Source organism: Helianthus annuus, chromosome 12, assembly GCF_002127325.2.
Source record: "Helianthus annuus cultivar XRQ/B chromosome 12, HanXRQr2.0-SUNRISE, whole genome shotgun sequence".
NCBI classification, from domain to species: domain Eukaryota; kingdom Viridiplantae; phylum Streptophyta; class Magnoliopsida; order Asterales; family Asteraceae; genus Helianthus; species Helianthus annuus.
The window spans coordinates 72,294,895-72,318,934 of record NC_035444.2 but is presented as its reverse complement, the minus strand read 5'-3'; the positions used below and the strand labels follow the sequence as shown (position 1 = coordinate 72,318,934).

Genomic DNA, 24,040 nt, shown 5'->3' with positions numbered 1-24,040 from the left:
ATTCGGGGGGTAGTTCAACCAAGTCCCATACTTGATTGTCACGCATAGATTGCATCTCGACGTTCATGACTTCTTGCCATTTCTCAGATTCCGGATCTAAGATTGCAGATTTTTAGTTAGCGGGTTCGTCATTAGAGTCAGCTACTAATAAGACTTCGGGACCATTTAGAGGCCATAAGTGTCTATCGGGTTCTTTGCGAATTCTACTACTTCTACGAACGCTTATGTCTATGTCTGATTCATTGGCAACAACTACTTGTTGATCAGACGGTCTGACTTCATTAGCGGTTGTTTGTGGCTCTCAAATTTCTTCAAAATCAACCACATTATTTCCGGTTCCTCGATTAAGAAGTTCTTCGTCGAGAAAGTGTCCATTCCTTTTGATGGAAATAACATTTGCATCAGGATGGTAGATATAATATCCGCTTCTTTTGTAGTATCCGACGAAAACAACCTTTTCTCCTCGAGGATCGAGCTTATCATAAGAATCACTTGTGAAGCATCCCATACTCTAAGCTATTCCAAATCGGGTTTACGCCCATGTCATATCTCATATGGTGTTTTGTTTACCTTTTTAGTTGGAGCTAAATTAACAACGTGGGCAGCGGTCATAAGAGCATGACCCCGAAAAGAGCGAGGCAAGTTAGCTCTACACGTCATTGATCGAACCATATTAATTAGAGTTTGATTTCTCCTTTCACTCACGCCATTAAGTTGGGGTGTGCCATATGGAGTGGGTTCTGAAATTGTTCCACACTCTTTCAGATGATTGAGAAACTCAAAGCTGAGGTATTCGCCACCTCGATCTGATCAAAGTAATTTTATCTTTCTAAAAGTCGGGTTTCTACTTTGTTTTGAAACTCTTTGAACTTTTCAAAAGTTTCGTGCTTATGCTTCATAAGATAGACATAAGAATATCAACTATAATCGTCGATAAAAGTAATGAAGTATCTTTCGTGGTTTCTAGTAATGGTTTTGAAAAAGCCACATACATCAGTGTGAATGAGTCCTAGCAGACCATTGGCCCGTTCACCAACAACGGTGAAGGGGTGCTTTGTGAGTATGCTAACTAAGCAAGATTCGCAATCATCAAAGGAGTCTTGTCCAGTGGATTCAAGAATCCCCTCGGATTGGAGCCATTTTATGTGTGCCTTACTTATGTGGCCAAGTCTACAATGCCATAAATATGTTTCATTCATACCAGCTTTGTTACCTTAGAAAGATGATATATGTTATTACTTTTTTGAACATCAATCTCATAAATACCATTTCGAGGTTTAGCCTCAAAATAAAATATATCATTCAAGAAGGAAGAAATAGAAATACCACTAAAGCGTTATTCAAACAGTGAAGAAACCAAAATAATGTTTTTGGTTAAACTAGGTGCAAACAAACAGTTATTCAAAGTAACTACAAGGTCAGAAGGACATGAAAAACAAAATGTTTCAGTTGCCAGAACTCGAACTCTCTTTCGATCACCTACTATGAGTTCCATGTCGCCTTGTTTAAGTTTCTTCCACTTTTTAGGCTCCTGCAAGACATTTATGATGTGGTAACCACATCCGGTATCAAATACCCATGTGTTGCTGGAGACAGTGAAAAGTTGAATAACATAAATGAGAATACTAGAAGAAGTGCCAATGTTATTGGCCTTGCCCGCCTTCAGCTTGGCTAGGTACTGTGGCAGTTTCTTTCCAGTGCCCTATTTAGTTGCATTCAAAGCACTGACGCTCCTTGGGAGCTTGTGGTTTTGCAACATGCTTGTTGTTGGTGGCATTTCTGGCAGCAACAACAACCTTTCTCTTACCTTTTCTCTTATGATCCCTTTTCTTGTTATTGGGCTTCTTAACACCACCAGACTTGACCATTAGAACTCGGTTAGTTTTATGTGGAATGTTCATCTCGGCCGTTTTGAGCATACCATGTAGCTCAGGCACAATTATCACCCAAGCATTCATATTATAGTTCATAATGAACTGGTCATATGAGCTAGGGAGAGAGTTCAAGATGAAGTTCGCTGCCATTTCATCTTGCAGGGGATAACCAAGTTTGTTCATATGGTTAATGTATCCTTTTATCTTAAGCACATGAGTACTCACACATGATCCTTCTAGCATTTTACAGCTTACAAGTTGTTTCATGGTGTCAAATCGCTCCTGTCGGGGTTGTTTCTCAAACATGCCTTTCAGTTGCTGGATCATGTCATAAGCATCTTTATGTTCCATGTTCTTCTGAAGATCAGGAGACATGGTGGCTTGCATAAGGCAAGCTACCTCAACGGCATCCTCGTTATGCTTTTCGAGTGCCTTACGAGCAACAGTAGTGTTACTTTCAGGCTCGGTAGGGACTGGCCATCTGAGATATATAGCTTTTTCGCCATCTTGAGAACTATTCTCAGATTGCGGTGCCATTCGAGAAGTAGGTGTTATTCAGTTTTTCCTTTTCAAGTATAGACTTGAGAATGATCTTAATTAGTATTTTTGATGTATATTTTCCTTATTTAATTAATGACCCATGAACAGTAATTAGAACAAGGAATGAGAAACTGACTATATTAGTAGTAAAGGCAGTTATGGCATGCACTTTAGTAAGTGACTAGACAGACTGACAATGAGGGTGAATTGTGAGAATTGCATAACTCTCGAGTATGAGGCCGCTAAGACAACTCTTGTGTATGCATTGATATGTTTATCCTCATCTATGTCGACTTTTACTTTCAAGACAGCTGGAGCATGTGATGAGAAAAGAAAAAGTAATATTCATCCTAAAAGTGGTACTTGTGGAAGGGCCGGATGTGTCAATGAAACCCTTGCACCTTGGAAGGATAAGCTAGATATCAAGTGCGGTGATGTGGCTCCAAATACTGATGGTTTGCATTACGTTCCAGGTGTAGCTTATGATAGGATGGCATAGACTATTGATTTCAATAATGGGTTAATTTTAATATTTACCAAATAGGGTCGTAAGAGCCAATTTTAGTATATATTTTAGTCGTGACAACTTGATGAACCCTTTCATCTCTTAGACACTTAGTTTTAAATAACCTATTAAAACTAAGTTTGTCACGACTTATTTAACCAATTTTAAGTTAATAGTTTTGGAAAATTAAGTTTAGTTTAATTTGCAAACTTAATTGGTTATTGTTTTTTTTTTAAACAAACTTTGTTTTATAACAAAATTTTAACAAGTTGTAAAAATAATTTAGAACTTGTTTTAATGTGATTGTTTCAATATTTTAAAACTCCTTTTAAAATCATGTTGGTATTTAGGTTTATTATGTTATAACACCTTATAAGATAAAAAGCAACCACAATAGCATGATAAATATCTAAATCTATATGGCCAAAAAATTGTTCGATCTTGCTAGAGCCTAATAGCAAGATCAAACAGGTCACGAGATCACAACACACAAACAACCACAATGATGGACTTGAGTGCATCCAGTCGTCTCGAGCAACTCCCACTGACTTCATGACTCTGTTTTCCGTCCTCGGTTTTGTCTCCGGGTCTTCGTTTATTACAATATTTACAAATATACAATAAAGGAAGGAACCCTATCTATTACAACTTTGAACCATCAAGGTAGCCAAAAACCATAATATCAAAAACCAAATACAACTGACAACAACAAAACAAGGTCGGGCCAAATTTACATACTTCATAACAATCACAAAATAAATCAGATTGTCTTTCGGTCAAGCAAAACAAATAAAATATTGACCAAAATTAAAGTTGACCTTAAAATTATTTAGATCAGAAACTTTAAAATAATTAAAGTCTGTGTTCTAGTTCCGGTTAAAAGACCGGTACTTCTCGTATGTTGTAACCAAGGCTCTAATACCACTGTTGGGTTTCCAGGGTGATCAGTTAAAAATTTTATTTATCAAAACCCGTTTCAATAAATAATCGTCAATTAATTAAGCGAGTTAATCAATAAAATGCAACGGAAAATAAACGAGTGATCAACAATATACGAAACCTGACAGGATCCGGTTACATGCAAATACGAGCACAGTAATAAGGATATCTAACTACCGACGAGAAAGATATACCTCGGTCAATAACTAACCGGTTGAGACACGAGGTTTAACAAACGCGTGCTAGTTACACGAACTGACGGAACGCGGGTATATCCCCGAGTAGGAGCGGCGACGGCGTAGCGGCGGCGATGGCGGGGGCTGGCGATGGCGAAGCGGTGACGACAGCCTAGCGTCGGCGGTGTCTGGCGACGAAGGCGTCCCGTGTTGGTTGCGGCGGTGGTTGTGGGTGTTTTGAGAGCTTTGTGCAAGTTGTTCAACCCTAACTCCAAGTCCATACTTCCATTTATGTAGAATATGGAGATCCAAGCATATGCGACAAATGGAGGACATGCACATGGAAGTTGGACAAGTGGCGCGAAGTTCATGCATGTGCGACAAGTGGCGATGCAAGAGTGCGTGCGCGACAAGTGGCGAGAAGTTCATGCATGTGCGATAAGTGGCAATGCAAGGGTGCATGTGCAACAAGTGGCGAGATGAGTATACCCGTCTCTAATTAATATACGCATCAAGTTTATTAATTAAGATAAACAATTATTTTATTAATAATATAAACCCGCTCATGATCATAAATATAATTATGATCCGTTCACATATGGTTTGTAATTACCAGTTAAACCAGTTAAGTGGATTTTAGTTGGTTGCCCACGGTGTAAATCTTATGGGTCATAAATCGATTGGCTTCGTTAATTAATCAGACCGGTCCATTTTTCCAACAAAACTAACCTTTGAATGAGAGTTTACAGATTCTGGTGAGAGTGGGATTTCCTAACCTTTGAATGCTTCTTATGATTTTATCCAACGAGGGGTTGCAACTAGTTTGACAAAGCTAAAAGGCGAGAAGATAATGTCCATATATTTAAGTTAATTTTTGTTGGTATTCATGTGGTATCTTCATAGAATCATTAATCTATGCTTTCTATAAAAGGAGGAAACGTGATAACATAAGAAAAGTTGAGGTGGCAGCCATAGAGGCTATCCAACAAAGCCTTTCTTATGTCATTATTGCATCATAAATCGGAATATATAAAATCACTTTAAAATATATTCAAAGATCTGCCCATATTCAAAACTCTGCCCATATTATTATTGCATCACTTTAAAATCAAAACTTTGCCCATATTCATCTATACAAAACCTCTACCATAATAAAATCTCTGTCCAGATTCAAAATTCAAAATTGTGGCTCTAGTTCAAAATTCAAAATTCAAAATTCAAACCATACATATATATATATGTATATATGTATGTATGTATATGAGAAGGATCCTTAGGAACCACCCTTTATCGCGAGAACCGCGAGAACCAGTGTGAACACAAACAGTAATACCTAAAAAAAATCTAAAAAACACCCCAATTTTTTTTACTATTTTTTTTTTGTAAAAATCGCTATATTTCGTTTATAATAAAAAAATTTCAAAAAAAAAAATTTCGAGTCACAGTTATCCATGCACATGTGCATTTGTATCATTTCTTTGACAAATTCCGTAATTCATCACAAATATTAGACAATTGCACTTTCATTTACACTACCACGTGTAATACACTACTTTTTACGTTAACAATATTAGAAATGCACATGTGCATCTATATGTATCAACATGAAATAAGGTGTTGATGTGCGTGAAGTGTGTTATATTTTTAGATATATATTTAAGCCCTTTTTACACTTTTAGCCAAGTTTTAAATTTATAAAACACGATATTTACTAACACTAAACACACATATGGGCAAGTGCACCCATCGTGGACATAGTATAGTGTTGGTAAGATACCGAGGTCGTCCAAGGACACAAGAGCTTTTAATACCGGTTTATCCTCAACGTCTAATCAAATCAAAAGGTTAGAAAAATGATTTAAACTAAGAAAAATAAAAACTAACTAAATGCTGAAAATAAAAATAAAATAAAAACAGATAGACAAGATGAATCACTTGGATCCGACACGTGTATTAGTATAACCTTTGATTATTTTCGCACTTTTGCACTTGTTTAAGAGATTATCTTAGTTATTGTAGTAGGCCCCTCTTTTGAAGGCGACGTTACCCTCAACCCAGTAGTTTGAGTCAGCAAGGATACAATCCTAAAGGGTCGGATTATTGAAAGATAATGAATTAAGTTATTAATGCAAATTATGGTAGGCCCCGCTTTTGGTGGTGACGTTACCCTCGGCTAAGTAGTCTGAGTCAGCAGGGATACAGTCCTAAATAGCCGGGTTATAGTATTAATAGTAGTTAGCTTATGAGGGGGTCAAAGAGTTTGGATCCCCGCCATCCAATACCTATGGGCATTGAAGGAGATCCTACTAAATTTGACCCAGGTCCCAAGCAGGACCTCTAAACGCTGAACAAGGGCAAGACCTTTACCAAACCGTTCCCTTAACCCCCGACCAGGTAGCCAACATACCTCCATATAGACCGTGGAGATATGAATGGTGAAAATCTTTTATTTTATATAGACAGTAAAATAATGCCAAGACACCACGGACAAACGATAAGGAAAGATCACCTTCAACATAAGTAACTAGTTATTAAAGTCATTAATACAAAACCAAATAAAAAGTGCAAAAGATTAAAAATAAAAAGTATTATACTAAACACTTGTCTTCACCAAGTGATGTAAGAGACTTAGGCAAACATGGCCTTGATTGTCAAGAACTCTTACGATCAATCTTGGATCCCGAGACGACTCACACACTCTATGATGGACAATGGATGATGGTGGTGGATGATGGTGTTATGGTGGTGGTGGGTGGTGGATGAGGTGTGAGAGAGGTGGTGTGCCAAGGGATGAGGGAGAATGAAACCAAGCTCCTCTATTTATAGGCTGGACAGAACGCTGGACACGGCCCCGTGTCAGCTGGACACGGCCCCGTGCCCGTCTGACACTCTCTCTCTTCATTAATTGTAATTGCGAATTACAATTAATGCGCCTGCTGTACTTTCAACACGCCCCCGTGCCCGCTGGGCACGGCCCCGTGGTGAGCAATGGAAGCTTCTACTGGTTTGTCTTTTCTGCTGCTTCCTGGGCACGCCCCCGTGTTCGCTGGACACGGGGCGTGTTCAGACTCTGTTTTCTTCTCTTTGTCTTGGGAGGTGCCGTTGAGGGTCCGGGCAGTCCACTTTTGTTCCTTTTCTTGTATTTATGGTAGAATTAGTGGTCTTTTTGCTTCTTTTGTGATTTTGAGCTCATTTCATCCTGAAATTACAAAAGGAAGACAAAAACACTCTTTTTCCAACATTAGTACTTAAAAAGGGTTAGTTTTATGTCTTAATTGATGTGTTTTATATGTTGCATTTTACACACATCAGTGTGTTGGTACACTACTTTCTCTTTCTTCTACCATTTTATCCATAATACACAAACATGCACATGTGCATTTTTGTCATTTCTTTGACAAATTCCGTAATTCATTACAAATATTAGATAATTGCACTTTCATTTACACTACCATGTATAATACAATTCTTTTTACATTACCAATATTAGAAATGCACATCTGCATCTATATGTATCAACATGAAATAAGTTGTTTTGGTACACTACTTTGAATACACTTTCCCTTTCGTCTATCATACCATCCATAATACACTACCATTACCTCCTACCATCCATAATACAATACCATTACCTCCTACCATCCATAATACAATACCATTACCAATATTTTCACTTTATTACATGTATGTAAACACCATTTATACAATCCAATCAACATATTACATCATAAATTGAGAACTATAACCAGACCATCAACCACTAGATATAACTAACCAAAAAACATGTATATGGGCCTACTTCTCCATTCAAAATCACAAACCTTTTGTACCAAAATACGTTATATCATGGTTATACCAAATGATGCATATGTGCATTTTGAATATTGGTAATGTAAAAAGTAGTGTATTACGAATGGTATTGTAAATTAAAGTGCAATTGTCTATTCCTGATAACGTATTACCGAATTTGTCGAAGTAATGATACATATGCACATGTGATGGATAACTGTTACTCGAAAAAAAAGTTTTTTTTATGGTAACGAAATATAGCGATTTTTAAAAAAAAAATATTAAATAAAATTGAGTGCTTTATTGCGAGAACCAATGTGAGCACAACCAAAAATACCTAAAAATAGCTAAAAAACACACAATTTTTTTGAAAATAAAAAAAAATGGGCTACTAAAGTAGCGATTTTAATGTAAAAAATATTAAAAAAAAACAAATTTTGTCTGTTTTTTTATTTTTTTTAGATTTTTTTGGGGGTTTAGTTTTTAGCATTTTAGCTTGGGGGGGGGGGGGGGGGTTAGGTTTTTGGGGGGTGGGGGAAGGGGGGTTTAGGTTTTTGGGGAGGGGGGGGGGTGAGGGGGGTTGGGTTTTTTTTAGGTTTTTTTTTTTGGGAGGGGGGGGGTTAGCTTTTAGCATTTAGTTTTGAGGGGGGGGGGGGGGCGGGGCTTAGGGTTTTTTTATTTTTTATTTTTTTTATGGGGGGGGGGAGGTGGGGGTTAGTGTTTTTTAGCTATTTGGGGAGCGCTAAAATGAAAACCAGCTCCAGTTGTAAGAACCGCAATAACCACTTTCTAGCCATTAGATCAACAAGATGGATGAGATTAAAAGTAGTTAATATTAATATTAAATAGTTTTTGTCTTATTATTTTTTTAATATTTTAATCCAAAAGGGTAATTTAGTAAAATTATTTTTTTGTCTTTTAGTCTTTATTATTTTTAATTACTTTTTTGTTTTATTATATTACTTTTTATTTTTTAATCAGAATTTTCTTATTAAAAACCATTTTTAAATTCAGATTTTTTAACAAAACAATTTATTTTTTGCGCGCCGGGCTTTTCAAGCGTCGATTTTTTTAACGCGCCGTTTTTACGCCGTGCTTTTTCAAATGTCGTTTTTTTAACGCGCCGTTTTTACGCCGGGCTATTTTAAGCGTCATTTTTTTAATGCACCGTTTTTTAAGCGCCATTTTCAAGCGTCGTTTTTTTATGGAGAGATGAACAATTTCCAGAGAAAGATGAAAGATGAATTTCAATTTTCAGAGAGAGAAACAAGAAAAGAGGGATTTAAAATAGAGAGAGAGAGAGAAGAGAGATATGATCCAATCACATTAAATGAAGAGAGGGATGGTATGATTTGACATTTAGGGTAAATGACCAATATACCCTTTTTGTTGGCTGAATATGATTGGTGGAGAGTGGTTCTCGCGGTTCTTACAACTGGGGGTGGTTCCTATTTTAGCGGCTCCCTATATATATATAGGGGAAGGTTTAAATGAAAACCACTAGTTATTGTGAAAACTCGAAAACTAATTAAAAAAGCCAAAAAAACACACCAATTTTTTTTCATACCAATTTTCGCAGGTTTATGTATATAAAAAAATTTTTCAAAACTAAATTTTTTTTTTGTAGTGCACATGTGTAATACTACACATGTGTATTGTTACACATGTGTACTACAAATTTTTTTTTTTTTTTGAAAAAAAGTTTTTTTATATATAAAAACATGTGATATTTACAAAAAAAATTGAAAAAAAAAATAATTTTTTTGGTGTGTTTTTTAGGCTTTTTTTTAGTTAGTTTTCGAGTTTTCGCGATAAAAGTGGTTTTCATTTAAACCATCCCCTATATATATATATATATATAGGGGATGGATCAAATGAAAACCACTTTTATCGCGAAAACTCGAAAACTAACTAAAAAAACCTAAAAAACACACCAAAAAAATTTATTTATTTTTTCAATTTTTTATAAAATCACAGGTTTTTTATATAAAAATTTAAAAAAAAATTGTATTACACATGTGTAATACTACACATGTGTATGTGTACTCCACATGTGCACTACAATTTTTTTTTGAATTTTTTTTTATATACTAAAAGTGGCGAAAATTAGTATGCAAAAAAAAAAAATTTTTTTGGTATGTTTTTTTTGGCTTTTTTAGTTACTTTTCGAGTTTTCGCGTTAACTAGTGGTTTTCATTTGAAGTTTCCCCTATATATATATATATAGTGGAGAGTTCAAATGAGAAGAACTTTTTTGTAAGAATAAAAAAGAAGAAATTTCAACCATTAAGAATGTTTCATTTTACTTCAATTAATTTTTGTATTTAATATTAGTATAATGGTATATTGGTAAACTTAGATGAATTATTAATTGGTAGTCTTCCTTTTTAATAGATAACTACATTAAATTTTTAACTTATTTAAAAAAAACATATTTTTCAAAAAAAGAAAAAATATTTAATTTAAAGTGTAGTATAAATTACGAGCTGTGTAGGATAAACTTTGATGTGTGTAAGCAAAAATTTAATTGTGTAGGATAATAATATTTATGACTAATTATTAGTCAAAGATAATAATAAATGAGTTGAGAGAAAAACTATTTAATATTTTACATTTGTACCCTTTGTTCTTTTTCTTCTTAATTTAATTTTCTTCTCAAATAAATATTCCCATATATATATATATATGTATATACAACATGGAAGTATCTATAGAAAACCCTTATAATTTAGAAAATTGGGGAAACTCTAACCTCCCGATTTTTTTTTTATATTTACACATGTTATATACATGTTTTTAAGGGTTTTAGGCAAAAAAAATCAAAAAAGCGCCGAGTGGTTATTTAAAAAAAAATAAGCAAATTTCTAGGTTAACATATGTCAGATGAATGTAACACATGTTACACCAAAACTTGTTTATTTTTTTTTTAAAATATCTACTCGGCGCTTTTTTGATTTTTTTCCCCAAAACCATTAAAAACATGTATATAACATGTGTAAATTTTTTCAAAAAAAAAATCGGGAGCTTTGAGTTTCCCGGGTTTTCTAACCACAAGTGAGTTTTATATACATCCTTCCCCTGCATATAACATATATATATATATGTATATATATATATATAGGGTTAGGTTAACGTACAAATGCTCTTATCGTACATTACGTTCGCGATCATCTCAGCCGTCAGATCTTCATCCCATATTGAAATCACATGTTGGTTTTTTGTAACAATTTCGCATGTTGGTTTTTAACATGCGAATTCATCAAAATTACCACATGTGAAATTGTGACAAAAAACCAACATGCGATTTAATCAAAATTATCACATGTGAAATTGTTACAAAAAACCACATGCGATTTCATAGATGTTATTTGAATCAAACTAATAGTGTTTAAAGGACAATTGTTGATGTTTTGAATCAAACTAATCATTAGTCTTTTATAGTGTTTAAAATGCGTTTTTATGGTAAATGAAGAGGTTAATCATAATTATGATTACCTTTTTTTTCTTTGAAGGTTTAAAATTTGTCCCTTGGGTTTCTTGATATTTAGTTTTATAGTTTTCTCATAAAAGCTGAGGTTTTAAAAAGTTTTTGCATTAAAAGGCTGCTGTTTTGAAATATAAATTTATATGTTTACATTAAATGTACACGTTTTTCCCTCTTAGATTATTAAATGCACAGTGAGTTTAAATCTGACCTTTTGGGCTGTTAGATATTTCACTATATAATATCTTTGCCACTTCACTTATTTTTCATCATGTTTTACTACCAAGATATCCTTCTTTCACATCACTTGAGTAATATATAACGTAAAATGGCGTCATAAAATTCTGCAGAGTCTGATGATTTAAAGCAGCGCTTTATTAAGAAAATTGAGGAAAAGGTATATGAGGATAGGGCTACTCTTCAAGAGTTGAAGAGATATTTTGATAGACTGCACCTTGGTCTGTTCACGAGAGACCAAGTTTCAAGAAACCTGATGCGGATGCCTTCAACTTCCGTTCATTACCTTTGTGTTGCAAGTAATATAGAGTGTAGTGATAGAGACGTGGAGTTCATGGCGATGCTCAAGGATATACATCGAGAGGTTCAGCACTCGATGGAGTTGAAGCTAAAATTTCTTAATTCTTGGTGTTAGATTCTTAAACTTCTGGCTGTTATTGTTAGATTTGAAAGTTTCGTTGTTCAGTACTCGATGTAGTTGTTGATCTTTTAATGTCATGAATAAATTTTAATCGTATTAGTCTTTGTTGTCGCATTTTACTTTTACTTATTTTTGCAAGTATAAGTATTATTATATAGTTTTGAATATCATCTGAGGATTGCATATCGATATTGATGTAGATGTGAAATTGTGTTTGAGTTTGATTTAGATTATGTTGATATTGAATTGTGCCTGAACAGATGTTTGGTAAGTCAACAGAGGTTTAATAGGATTAAAGGTTGGTTTAAGGGTGAACAGATGATTGCAAAGACAAAATATTCTATCATATTTGATCATGAATAACAGTTTTTTGAAGAATTTGTTCCTCTAAATTACAAAGAGTCAAAATCTGCTACTGTAAAAGGTCTGTCGAAGCTAAAGTCTGGCAAAAGAGAACATCTGCTGATGAAGAAAGTCTGAATTTGCAAAGGTCTGCTATGGGTCAACAGGTTAAAGAACAATAGATGATATTCCAGATATGCTGCTCAACAGAGGTTTTCATAGTAACAGTGGTTGGACTAATAGCAGATGTTGGGAGTTTGTTAGGCCATTAGATGTTGCTCACTAGGTGAACATTGTAATTGCAATCTTTGTTAATTTACCACTGCTGAAAACAACTGTTTTGGAATTGTTGATTTACCACTGCTGAAAACAACTGTTTTTGAAACTGTTGATTTACCATTGCTGAAAACAACTGTTTTTGAAACCTCTGCTTGGCTATAAATTCATCCACTGCTGAAAGGTATCGTCTGTTGTCATATCTTCTGTTTATCCTAATGACTGTGGATTTATCACTCTTTCCAACCTCTGTTGTTGCCCAACAAAGGTTTCCAAGCAATTGTCATCCATTATAACAGTGTTTAGGTTAAAAGCATGATGATGAAAGCAATTTTCTCATTCTTATGAGAAAAAAAAGTTTATTATTCTGCTGCATACTTCCATTTCTGTTTTATCTTCTTCCATTATGATCATCTTAACTGTCACAACAATCAAAATCAGATGCTAACAATTGGTATCAAAGTTTAGTCAATCAAATTTGATCCCAGCAAATCCTACTGAATTCGTTAATCAAAAGCATTAAAATGTCTTCGAAAAATCAAATGTTTATTCTTAAAAAATAGCTATTTTTGATTTTTTTTTTCAAAAATCTTTAAAAGTATGTTGAAAACAATTGTTTTTGAAACCTCTGCTTGGCTAAAAATTTATTCACTGCTGAAAGGTATCGTATGTTCTCATAACTTCTGTTTATGCTAACGACTGTTGGCTTACACTGTTCTCAACCTCTGTTGTTGTCCAACAGAGGTTTCCAAACAACTGTCATCCATTACCAGAAGAGAGGTTCTGACATGGACAAATGTTAGCCATCAGATAATTGTAACTACTGCTACATCAGCGTTCACTTTTTCACTCTATATAAACCCTGTTTCATCCCCAAATCGAGCTTCTACCACTGCCGTCTCGAATTCAAAATTCTCAAAAGTAATTTCCATTATTACCTTCTTCTCCGATCATGGCTCGGAACATCAAAAACCCTCAAAACTATCTCCCCATCTTCGAGAAAACCAGCAAAAATACCAGCGTTCATTCAATAATTCACTCTTTAAAGTCATCAAAATACAAATCAATCCTTACTGTTGATGCTCCGGTCCATACGGAAACACTACAACAATTTTGGTCTAATGCTGAAATTGAGTCTAAAGATAATAAGTCGGTTGCCTTCACATCTAAAGTAAAAATTCTGGTTCGATTTTCCCCATCTACAATTTCCACTACATCTGCATTGGACGACCTGGGAGGTAAGACCAACTTTGAAAAACATGAACTTCATACAGAGTTCATTGAAAGAGGGTATGATGCATAATTAAAGGAAGTTACTATGTACAAACCAAACTTCCCTCCGCCAATGAAATTTTTGTTCCTTACTCTTTTAACTTGTCTCTCAGCCAAGACCACTGCATTTGATGAGATTCCTTTAAAAATTCAGTATTTGGGATATGTTATTTTAACAAAATCTGATTACAATTTATCACAAACACTGTTTCTAATTTGTTGACTAATGTGAAAAATGTGAAAAAAAAAACCCGAAAAACGGTGCTCATAATAATGCTTTTCTGTTGTATCCAAGACTTTTAAGCTACTACGTACGAAAACAAGTGTCACAAACAGATTTTGAACAAGGTGTAGCTTTTCAAATAAATAGTCGTACAAGTGAAACTTTTACCAGAATTATGAATAAATAGTCAAAAGTTTCAAAAACAAAAACAAAGGGGAATGAGTGTGTTGTGAAACGCACACTAGAAAAACCCAAAAAGAAACCTGCCGCATCCAAAAAGCCCACCAAAACCAAACAAAATAAAAAAGTTCCTTTGGAAGATGAGATCCCAGAGGTTAACCAGTGACAACACAAATGTCACTTGAAACCACTGCTGCTACTTCCTCACAGCTGTTGGAAAGATCTCAACCCATCCAAACTCCTCATGTATCCTCACAAAAGGATCATGTTGTAAGAACAAAGACACCACAACATGAAGCAGACCTTTCATATGTAAGTATGCTTAAAAGCCCCTCTCCCAGAGCAATGTCGCTTTCTACACCACAACCCTCTTCCCAACTTCCATCAACAATATTACCTCTGTTTGAAGTAATTGAAATTCAGAATCAAAACAGTTCCTCTCACCCACATATTACTGAGAGTATAACCCAACAAATGACTATGTCTGAACCAATTCAATCTGCTATCCCACAAACAGTTGAGGAGGTTACACCCCTTGAGTTTTACGAAACTCTTGGTGGTAGTTCAACTGGAGGAGCTACTACAACTGTTGAACCCATTGGTTATCAGTTGGACAGTGGTTACATCATTAAGAATCCCTTGAAGGCAACCACTATTGAGGCTACAACTGTAACCTCTGCTTCAGTGGGAAGTCCCTAGAACAAAGAAAAAGGGGCATTTGTTTCTGATGATATGGAATCTTCTCCTATTATCAAAACAAATACAACCACCACAGGTGAGAATTCAAATGATCCTATTAAACTAGGTGATGAATTAAAATATAAGGATTTGACGGATAGAATGTCTACCATTGAAACATCTGTTGCTGAAATGAAAGAAATGATGAAGCAGATGATGGAGTTTTCTAAAACTCAACCTAGCACTCAGCAAATTGTCAATGAGTTTTGGAATTCTGTGCAACCTATCCTTTAAGCTCAGAGGAATTTGGCTGAAAGCAACCACAATTCCCATATGGAACTTATCAGAAATATGGTTGATGCTAGGTATAAAGATACACAAGTAGATGTTAGGGACATTAAGGAACATCTGTTCAAACTTATTGGCTCTACCCCTACACCAATCTTTGAGAAAGATGATGATGATGCTAAAATGGGGGAGAAAGATTCATTGAGAAAGTTGCCACCTGATTCAAAAGCTAAACCAAAACCAAAGGTGCAACAACAGCCAGAGTCAGCTGAACAAAAATCTTCTAAAAAAGCTTCAAAAGCTGGGAAGGAAAAAGGGATTGATGAGATCCTAAACAAGAAAGCTGAAGAGATAGCTTTGGAAAATGTGATCAAAGGCACACAAACTTCTCTAGCCAAAACCCTAATCAATCATGTGATCAAAGGCACACAAAAAAACTTAGGTGGCTCTTTCCCAATAGCACCCCTACGATTGATTTAACTCTACAACAACTCAAATTCATCAAGAATATGATACGCCTCAAGAGTCTACGGAAGAATGAGAGTCAAGAACAACAATCGACAAGATCCCAGGCTCGCCTAGGAGCCTAGGCTCTGATACCATGCCAAGAACCATGAATGTACACGAGAACACAAATAACAGTGACAAAAACGGCGATGAAAGATTTTATTAAAAGTTTATACACAAACCAAAACAACCATCAAACCCTAGAAGAACTCATATTAATTTGTGAGTTCTTCAATGAAACAATGTATGTAATCAATTGATCTAAAACTTTCAGTTGATATGAACACAACATACAACAAATTTAGATGAACAAACCAAATAGACAAGGCGATACAGATGATAGAAGATCTGAGAACTCTAATTGTGAGTGCGTGTTGAAGTTGATGAAGAAAGATCCAAGTCATGTGTCTTGAAAACTCTAATATTAGTGTGCGATGATGAAAAACGAAGGCAATTGGATGAGAACTCAATGAAGAACTATATTTCCTTTGCAATCCTTAGAGCTGCTGGTTTTATCCCCGTAGAAGACAGGAGGAAACTCAGAGAACATATATGCCTTCATCTCCACATCCAGCCCTTCAGTTTTGAAAGTTACTACTTCAGTCCCTCATATTAAAACAGGCTGCTAAAACATAACAAACTTGCAACAAACTGGTCAACTCAAGATTGCAATATATTCTTATAGTTTCAACATGTTTTGACCAGGATTTATCCATTCCCATGCACATTTAGTTGCAACAAACTGGTCAACTCAAGATTTCAATATATTCTTATAGTTTCAACATCTAGGATTTATCCATTCCCATGCACATTTAGTACTTCATCGTTTCTTGTTTGTACTTCATTTCTAGATGTGTATCAGATGACGTCGTTTAGTTATGCGAAAACCTAATCAATTAGATAGCTAGGAAAGTAGGATATAATACACGAGGTGCAGATGGTTAGTATGTGATTAAACTAAATAATATGAATTAATTATGAAATTATACTAAGTGTAAACTAAGTTGTAATTTAATTAAGAAATGAGAAACACAAAGAACACCAGATAAGAAGACACAATCAGACCCGATTTCATGTGTAATTAATTTGATTAATTATAGAACATGCAATTTCAAATTAATGTTTACAAGACTATATAGACATAGCTCCTAGTAATTATATGCTAACTAGGGCTGTAAACGAACCGAACGAACACGAACAAGGCCAGGTTCGTGTTCGTTCGTAAAGGAAATTAACATGTTCGCTAACTGTTCACGAACGCATAACAAACATAACTTCATGTTCGTGTTCGTTCGTTAAGGAAATTCAATTGTTCACGAACAGTTCGTGAACACTGGTCTCGAACACAAACGAACGTAAGCAAATAAAAATGAACGCAAACGAACATTTAACTTGAAAATAAAAAAATGAAAACATTGTTATCCTTAAACATTGGATATAAGTAGTAAAATACAACCATCAAAACATAAATTAAAACACAAGAAGGCTACCACACCACCAAAGGATGAATAAAGTTTAACTAACTTAAACATAATTATCCGCAAAATGTCTTAGAATTTCCAAATTTTAGCTAACTTAGAAAAAAAATAGGGTTTCAAGTTTTCAATATATTTAGATAAAAGGTTTATTAATTTTTTAATATACTCAAACGAACATACTACCGAACGTTCACGAACGCAGTCAAACGAACGAGACCTGTGTTCATGTTCGTTCGTTAAGCTAACCGAACGAATTTTTTTGTTCGTGTTCGTTCGTTAAGCTTATCGAACGAACATAAACGAACTTCCCGCCGAACGGTTCACGAACTGTTCGCTGAATGTTCGGTTCGTTTACAGCCCTAATGCTAACCACTACATTAGTTATACTAAACCAGACCAACATGACATACCCTAAGTTCGATTCCCTCCTCTTCATTATTTTTTACGGCACCCAGGTGAAAAGCGAATACGGGTGACGCCGATTCGACTTGGATGGAAGGCGATGTTTTACCGATTATTCCATAGTCATGCCTTCGGACGGGTGGAGGTCGGGTTTCCGCGTATCTGGGAAGAGCCAAGGGGCTGGCGGCGGTCGAGTAGTCGACCTTGGCCACAACCATGGCCGGCTATGATGGTGTGCGGGGAGGACTTCCGCACAAGGCCCATGATTTCGAGGGGCACGAGATTTTTTAAAAAAAATATATATATATATATATATATATATATATATATATATATATATATATATATATATATATATATATATATATATATATAGGGGACCGCTAAAATGAGAACCACCTCCAGTTGTAAGAACCGTGAGAACTACACCGTACGGGGCGAGGTGGACCAAAATTTTTTTTCATAAACGTAGATGCGTGTATTATAAACACATTTGTAAAAAAAATTCAAAAAAAATGTCGTGTGTGTAGTTTTGAGCACCACAAGTTTGGGTTTACGGGTACCGTAAATTTTAAATTAAAATTTACGGTACCCGTAAACCCAAACTTGTGGTGCTCAAAACTACACACACGACATTTTTTTTTGAATTTTAAAATTTACGGTACCCGTAAACCCAAACTTGTGGTGCTCAAAACTATACACACGACATTTTTTTTACAGATGTGTTTAAAATACACGCATCTACGTTTATGAAAAAAAATTTTGGTTCAACTCGCCCCGGATCAAGTAGTTCTCACGGTTCTTACAACTGGAGGTGGTTTTTATTTTAGCGGATTTCTATATATATATATATAGGCCAGTTAACGTACAATAGGGCTTATCGTACATTACGTACGCGATAACCCCAGTCGTCAGATCTTCATCTCCCATGCGATTTCATATCTCCATGCGAACTGTGCGAATTCAATCTTCCACATGCGATTTTGTCCATCTACACACCCCATGCCATTTTTCACATTACCCCATGCTAACCATTTTTTCACATGCGATATTCAATCTTCCACATGCGTTTCTACACACCCCATGTCATTTTTCACATTACCCCATGTTAGCCATTTTTTCACATGCGATATTCAATCTTCCACATGCGATTCTACACACCCCATGTCATTTTTCACATTACCCCATGCTAGCCATTTTTTCACATGCGATATTCAATATTCCACATGCGATTTTGTCCATCTACACACCCCATGCCATTTTTCACATTACCCCATGCTAACCATTTTTTCACATGCGATTTCATTTGCATGGGATTTCAAACATGCGATTTCATTGCATTTTCAAGCCATGCGATTTCATTTGCCTTTTTATAACATGCGAAGATTGAATTCGCACCAGATCCACACCAGATCGAACGGCTGGGATGATCGCGTACGTATCCTACGATAAGCCTTATTGTACAGTACACTTTCTCTCTCTCTCTCTCTCTCTCTATATATATATATATATATATATATATATATATGTATGTATGTATATGTTATTTAAAAAAATTGTAAACACATACCAATTCCAATATATACCTATTATCAAACACATTTTAATTTTTTATAATTTAGCCCACTACATATTAGGTTTATTGGCCCAATACTACTATGATTTTAATAAAAATTATACACACTTCGATACATATATGTTATTTAAAAAAATTGTAAACTCATACCAATTCCAATGTAGGCCCATTATCAAATACTTTTTAATGATTTATAATTTAGCCCACTACACATTAGGTTTATTGGCCCAATATTAATATGATTTTAATAAAAATTATAAAACACGACGGCAATTTCATGGACTCCTGGAATCTAAAAGGACGAGATGAACAAACTCATTAGAGTAACGAACAGTCGAACATCATCACTGCATCAGAACTTGGCTGAATTGCTGGGCCTGGTATGGTGCGAACAGAAGATTCAGAGACGTGAACAAGTACAACATCGATCAGAGACGCGAACAAGAACATCGATCAGAAGATCCAGAACTCAAAAGGTCCGTTCGTCGGTTTAGTGTTAATTTTTAAATGTTAGTCTGTTAATTGTTGTTAACATCAGAACCATGTTGCCCGTATCCGCGTACGGCGTATCGTATTGAACTAACTATTGAGTATTGTCCTATATTGGTAGATCGCGGTAATCTGCAAATAACGATGTAAATTGTATATTAAGCGTACTAGACAATTGTTGTGAAGAGTTAATCCAACAATTTGCTATGAAGAATGCAAGGAGGGTTGTACGAATCGTTGGTTAGCTATAAACTTATTAGTCATTGCGGTATGTAACTCAATAGAATACTATGATTTTATCATTATCATAATTGCATTGTTCATCAAATACTATAATTTTTGTCATTTTCGAAATTATCTTCTTTATCGTTAACGCATATGTGCACATTTTTCGAGCTCGAACAAGGTACGTGAATTCCCAAAGACGCCATTGGTCACAGCGCCCGGTATAATGATGGTTGGCACATCATTACTTACCATTCAAAAAAAAACTACGATTGGATGGCACCGTTGGTTGGTTCCTACTGATCTCACGAGCACGACGCACGACGTTTCCTAAAAGCTAAACTATAATGAGATGGCATCATCAGGTAAGCAAGAATAATTCACAATTCAATTAACACAAAGATTACTAGCAAAATCAGGACCAAACAAAATTCATATATTAATTTTACTAATTGTTTAACTTTTGAAACAAACATATAGAAATTAAAGCCTTTCAATAAAAATAATCAAACCATACTCTCGGGTGTGACAGCCTGTGTCACTGATAACGAGAAAGGAACTACTCAGACATAAATACGAAAGAAACTATCGTTGTCACGCCATTAATCTCCATGTTTAAGGTTTGTAGTGTCATAATTTGCAATATTTGTAGACAAATAAAACCAGACTCATAATTTGTGCCTTTGTTTCCGTCGATTACCCTCTTTCCTTAGGCTATAGGGTGTGGTCATGACCCTTATGATCACCATGACCCTCCATATCAGCGTCATGTCACCCACTTCTAATCCATCATCCAAAACCACTACCCTAAGGGTGTGGTCATGATTTAAACCACTATTAACTTATTTTATTTATTTTTATGAAAAGGAAAGGAAATATTAAATAAGGAAAGGAGGACCATGGTTGCCATGGTTTAATCCATGGGAATCATGGTGCATGAGACAAGGGGATGGTATAGCAATCCATTAATGGTCCTACATGTCAATTAATGACCCAACCATGCTCTTCACACCCTATAGCCTTATTCTTTTTGTTTTGATGGCCCAACCCATAAGACTGGAGGGTATGGAGAGGGTCATCCCTATGAGGATGGGCCGTCACGTAGGACGCCACGTTATCGAGAGTGAAGATGGGCCTAAAAGGGATGGACCAATGGGATGGAGGATGAGGCCCCACACTATTTTGTAAAAACAATTAAAAAAAATTAACTGATTTGATTTTAAGAGAGAGAGAGAGAGGGGAGAGAGAACATAGAGAGAGGAGAGAGAAAGAGGCACGTCGAGCTTGTCTTCTGGGCGACGGTGAAGCCGGGACAAGCTTTAGAGGGGTGGTGTGGGGGTCCGGCGTCGGGGCAGGGTTGACCCCCATACCCTCCAGTCTAATGGCATTTTTGTATGTTGTAATTTAAGCAACTTTGATTTAACCAATTTCTTCATCCACACTTGCTTAAAGAGTTTTTTTTTCTATAGTAGTGTTTGAAAAAAAAAACTATTTAACATTTTAGTGTTTTTTAAAAATTATTTAACAAAATAGTGTTTTCATTACTTTTTATTAACCTTTTCATTGTCACATTTCTTTTATTGAAATAAAAAAATTTAAAAAAAGCATATTCCCTTCTGCGTCTCAGTTAGTTCAAATTTTATACTTTTTATTTAATTTTATTTTATTTTTTCCCATCAACGCATTGACTGTTTTTTATCATTGTTTTGTTTTCTTACCAACACATTATATTTCACTTTTCATCAACCAAGTGTTCTTTATCTTTATTTTATTTTATTTTCTTAACAACTTATTGTATTTCATTTTTTTCTCGATCGATCAACAAATGTCAAATAGAGAAAATATAAATCATCCCAAATAAAGAAAATATGAATCATCTCAAATAAATTTGAACAATGAAATATGAAGCAAAACAAAGATAATCGAACATTAAAGATGTCATATACAAACAAAAATGGGTGCTGCTAAATGTACCCCTCTTTTTCAATTTTTTACTGGCTACACCTCTCCCCTGAAGTTTGTAAATAAAAACAATGAACCCTTGTGTTTTCTATTTTTTTAAAATTACATAAGAAACTATCCCTATTTTTTATAGGGTTTATCCACTTCCCATAATTTGAATACTTACCTAAACGAGTTTTTCTTTTACATTAGAATGGCTTCATAACAAAATTCCTGGTGATTGAAAGAAGGAGATTAAGAGAGACCTTGAAAAACGATTTAGTACAACTTTGATTTTCATCAAAAATCTAATTAATTGAGCGTTCTTGGTATGTATTCATCTTTCTCATTAATATAGTTCTTATTATTTTTTTTTTCGATTCAAACTTTACCAAAAATCATGTCTGTAGTGGATTTACATTTTTTTTTCGATTCAAACTTACATGTCTGTAGTGGATTTACAAAAAAGAAAGCCTTTATAATATTTTTCGATTTGTGCATGGAGACTTCAAGAGTTATACATATTATATTTTTCGGTTTGCGCATGAAGACTTCAAGAGTTATACATATTATATATTCACTGTTTGTTAATATATTATATTCCTTCTACAGTGCCTCCCAAATATTATACGACAATTATTAGTTTTTGTGGAAATCATATGTTTGTAACATATCATCCTAAAATATTTATAAAATAAAGTATATATCAATTAATATATTATCTTATATATTATATTATTGTATATGTTAATAATTGTTTTCGAGTTTATGCCTCTGATATTAGTTATGACGGTTTATCACAGTTCGACATCAAGAGTATACAAAAAGATGTCTGTATTTTCTACCGATCAGGTATAATTTTTATTTGAAGGATGAAGCTATGATTATAAGCTTGTATTGATAATGTCTGTAGTCATGTCCCAGATCTAATATTAGTTTATTTTTAGGAGTTCAAATCTCGTGAAGAGATGATGGAATGGGTTCAAAACACCGCACGCGATCTAATAAAAAATGTCGATCCCGATGGTAACTGTGGGTTTCGGTCTGTAGCTGTGGGCTTGGAGCTGGATGAAAACTTTTGGGGTTTTATTCGAAGTGAACTTGTACACGAGATGGACGCTCACCAAAAAATTTGGAGGCAAATTTTTGACATGGTCGTCCCCGGAGAGTATAACCGTCTACGTCGCAACATAGATCATCAAGGAATGGGATATGCAACCGGTGATCATTGGATGGAAATGCCCCACACTGGACTCCTCATTGCTAATAGATTTTATGTGATTGTTCACCTTTTAAGCATCGGCGGGAATCAAACTTTCTTCCATCTATTGCTCGGTCCCAACCAAGTCCGTAGCCCTCATCAAGTGGTATCGCTTGTTCATGTTTATACAAACCATTTCATCCATGTTAAATTAGAAGGTGACTATCCGATGCCTCTACCCAACAATCTTTGGAGTATGAACCGCAGTGACGTCGCAGCAGATTGGGAAGTTATGTACAGATCTCGCATAAACAGGTATAGGGAGCTAATGAACCCTAATCCAGACCGAAGTATACAATATGTTGGTTAAACTTTAATTGCAATTTTTTTTGAACTTCATTTGTTACTTATGGATAAGAACCTTGTAGATGCATGTTTGGATTGATTTGATTATGTTTCGATGAAATTGAGTTGATTTTCTTTGATATTCGGTTTATTTTGAATCGAGTTTGAACATTTCAGTTGGTTATAGATCATTTACGAACTGAATCGGTTGGTGTATATCTAGATGTTATAAAAAAATGCGAGTCATGGATTTTTAAGACTTTATTTTCAATATATCTAAAAATTGTGGTTTTCAATTGGTTGGTGTATATCGATTGGTGTAAGCTCTTCTAATTGTGTACATCTTGTTCAATATATCTAAAAAAAAGTCAAACAATTTTGAATCTCGATGTTATAAAAAATAAAAGTCATGGATTTATGTTATAAAAAATAATAGTCATGGAATTTTAATACTTTATTTTCAATATATCTTCACAACACTTTGCAGTTGATGGGTTGCAAACCACGTCACGCCTTCAAGGTAATTCTCTCAATCTTAATAAATCTTTTGGTTGGTGTAACCTCTTCTAATTGTGAGTCATGGATTTTTAAAGGGTCAAATTTGAAAAGTTTTAAAATATTTTTTATGGAAAGGGGGGTGTATTTAGTAAAA

The 24,040-nt window shown here is 34.9% G+C and overlaps 2 protein-coding genes across 2 annotated transcripts; one reads left to right on the top strand and one right to left on the bottom strand.

Moving 5' to 3' along the window:
* Positions 1–1,706: 1,706 nt before the first annotated feature.
* Positions 1,707–2,411, bottom strand: LOC110901592. The gene has a single exon (XM_022148404.1). The coding sequence runs from the start codon at positions 2,409–2,411 to the stop codon at positions 1,707–1,709; it is 705 nt and encodes a 234-aa protein (XP_022004096.1).
* A 12,876-nt stretch (positions 2,412–15,287) lies between these two features.
* LOC110901593 lies at positions 15,288–23,413 on the top strand. Its single transcript, XM_022148405.1, has 3 exons — positions 15,288–15,600; positions 22,627–22,694; positions 22,790–23,413. The coding sequence occupies exons 1-3, from the start codon at positions 15,288–15,290 to the stop codon at positions 23,411–23,413; spliced, it is 1,005 nt and encodes a 334-aa protein (XP_022004097.1).
* The last annotated feature ends 627 nt before the right edge of the window (positions 23,414–24,040 follow it).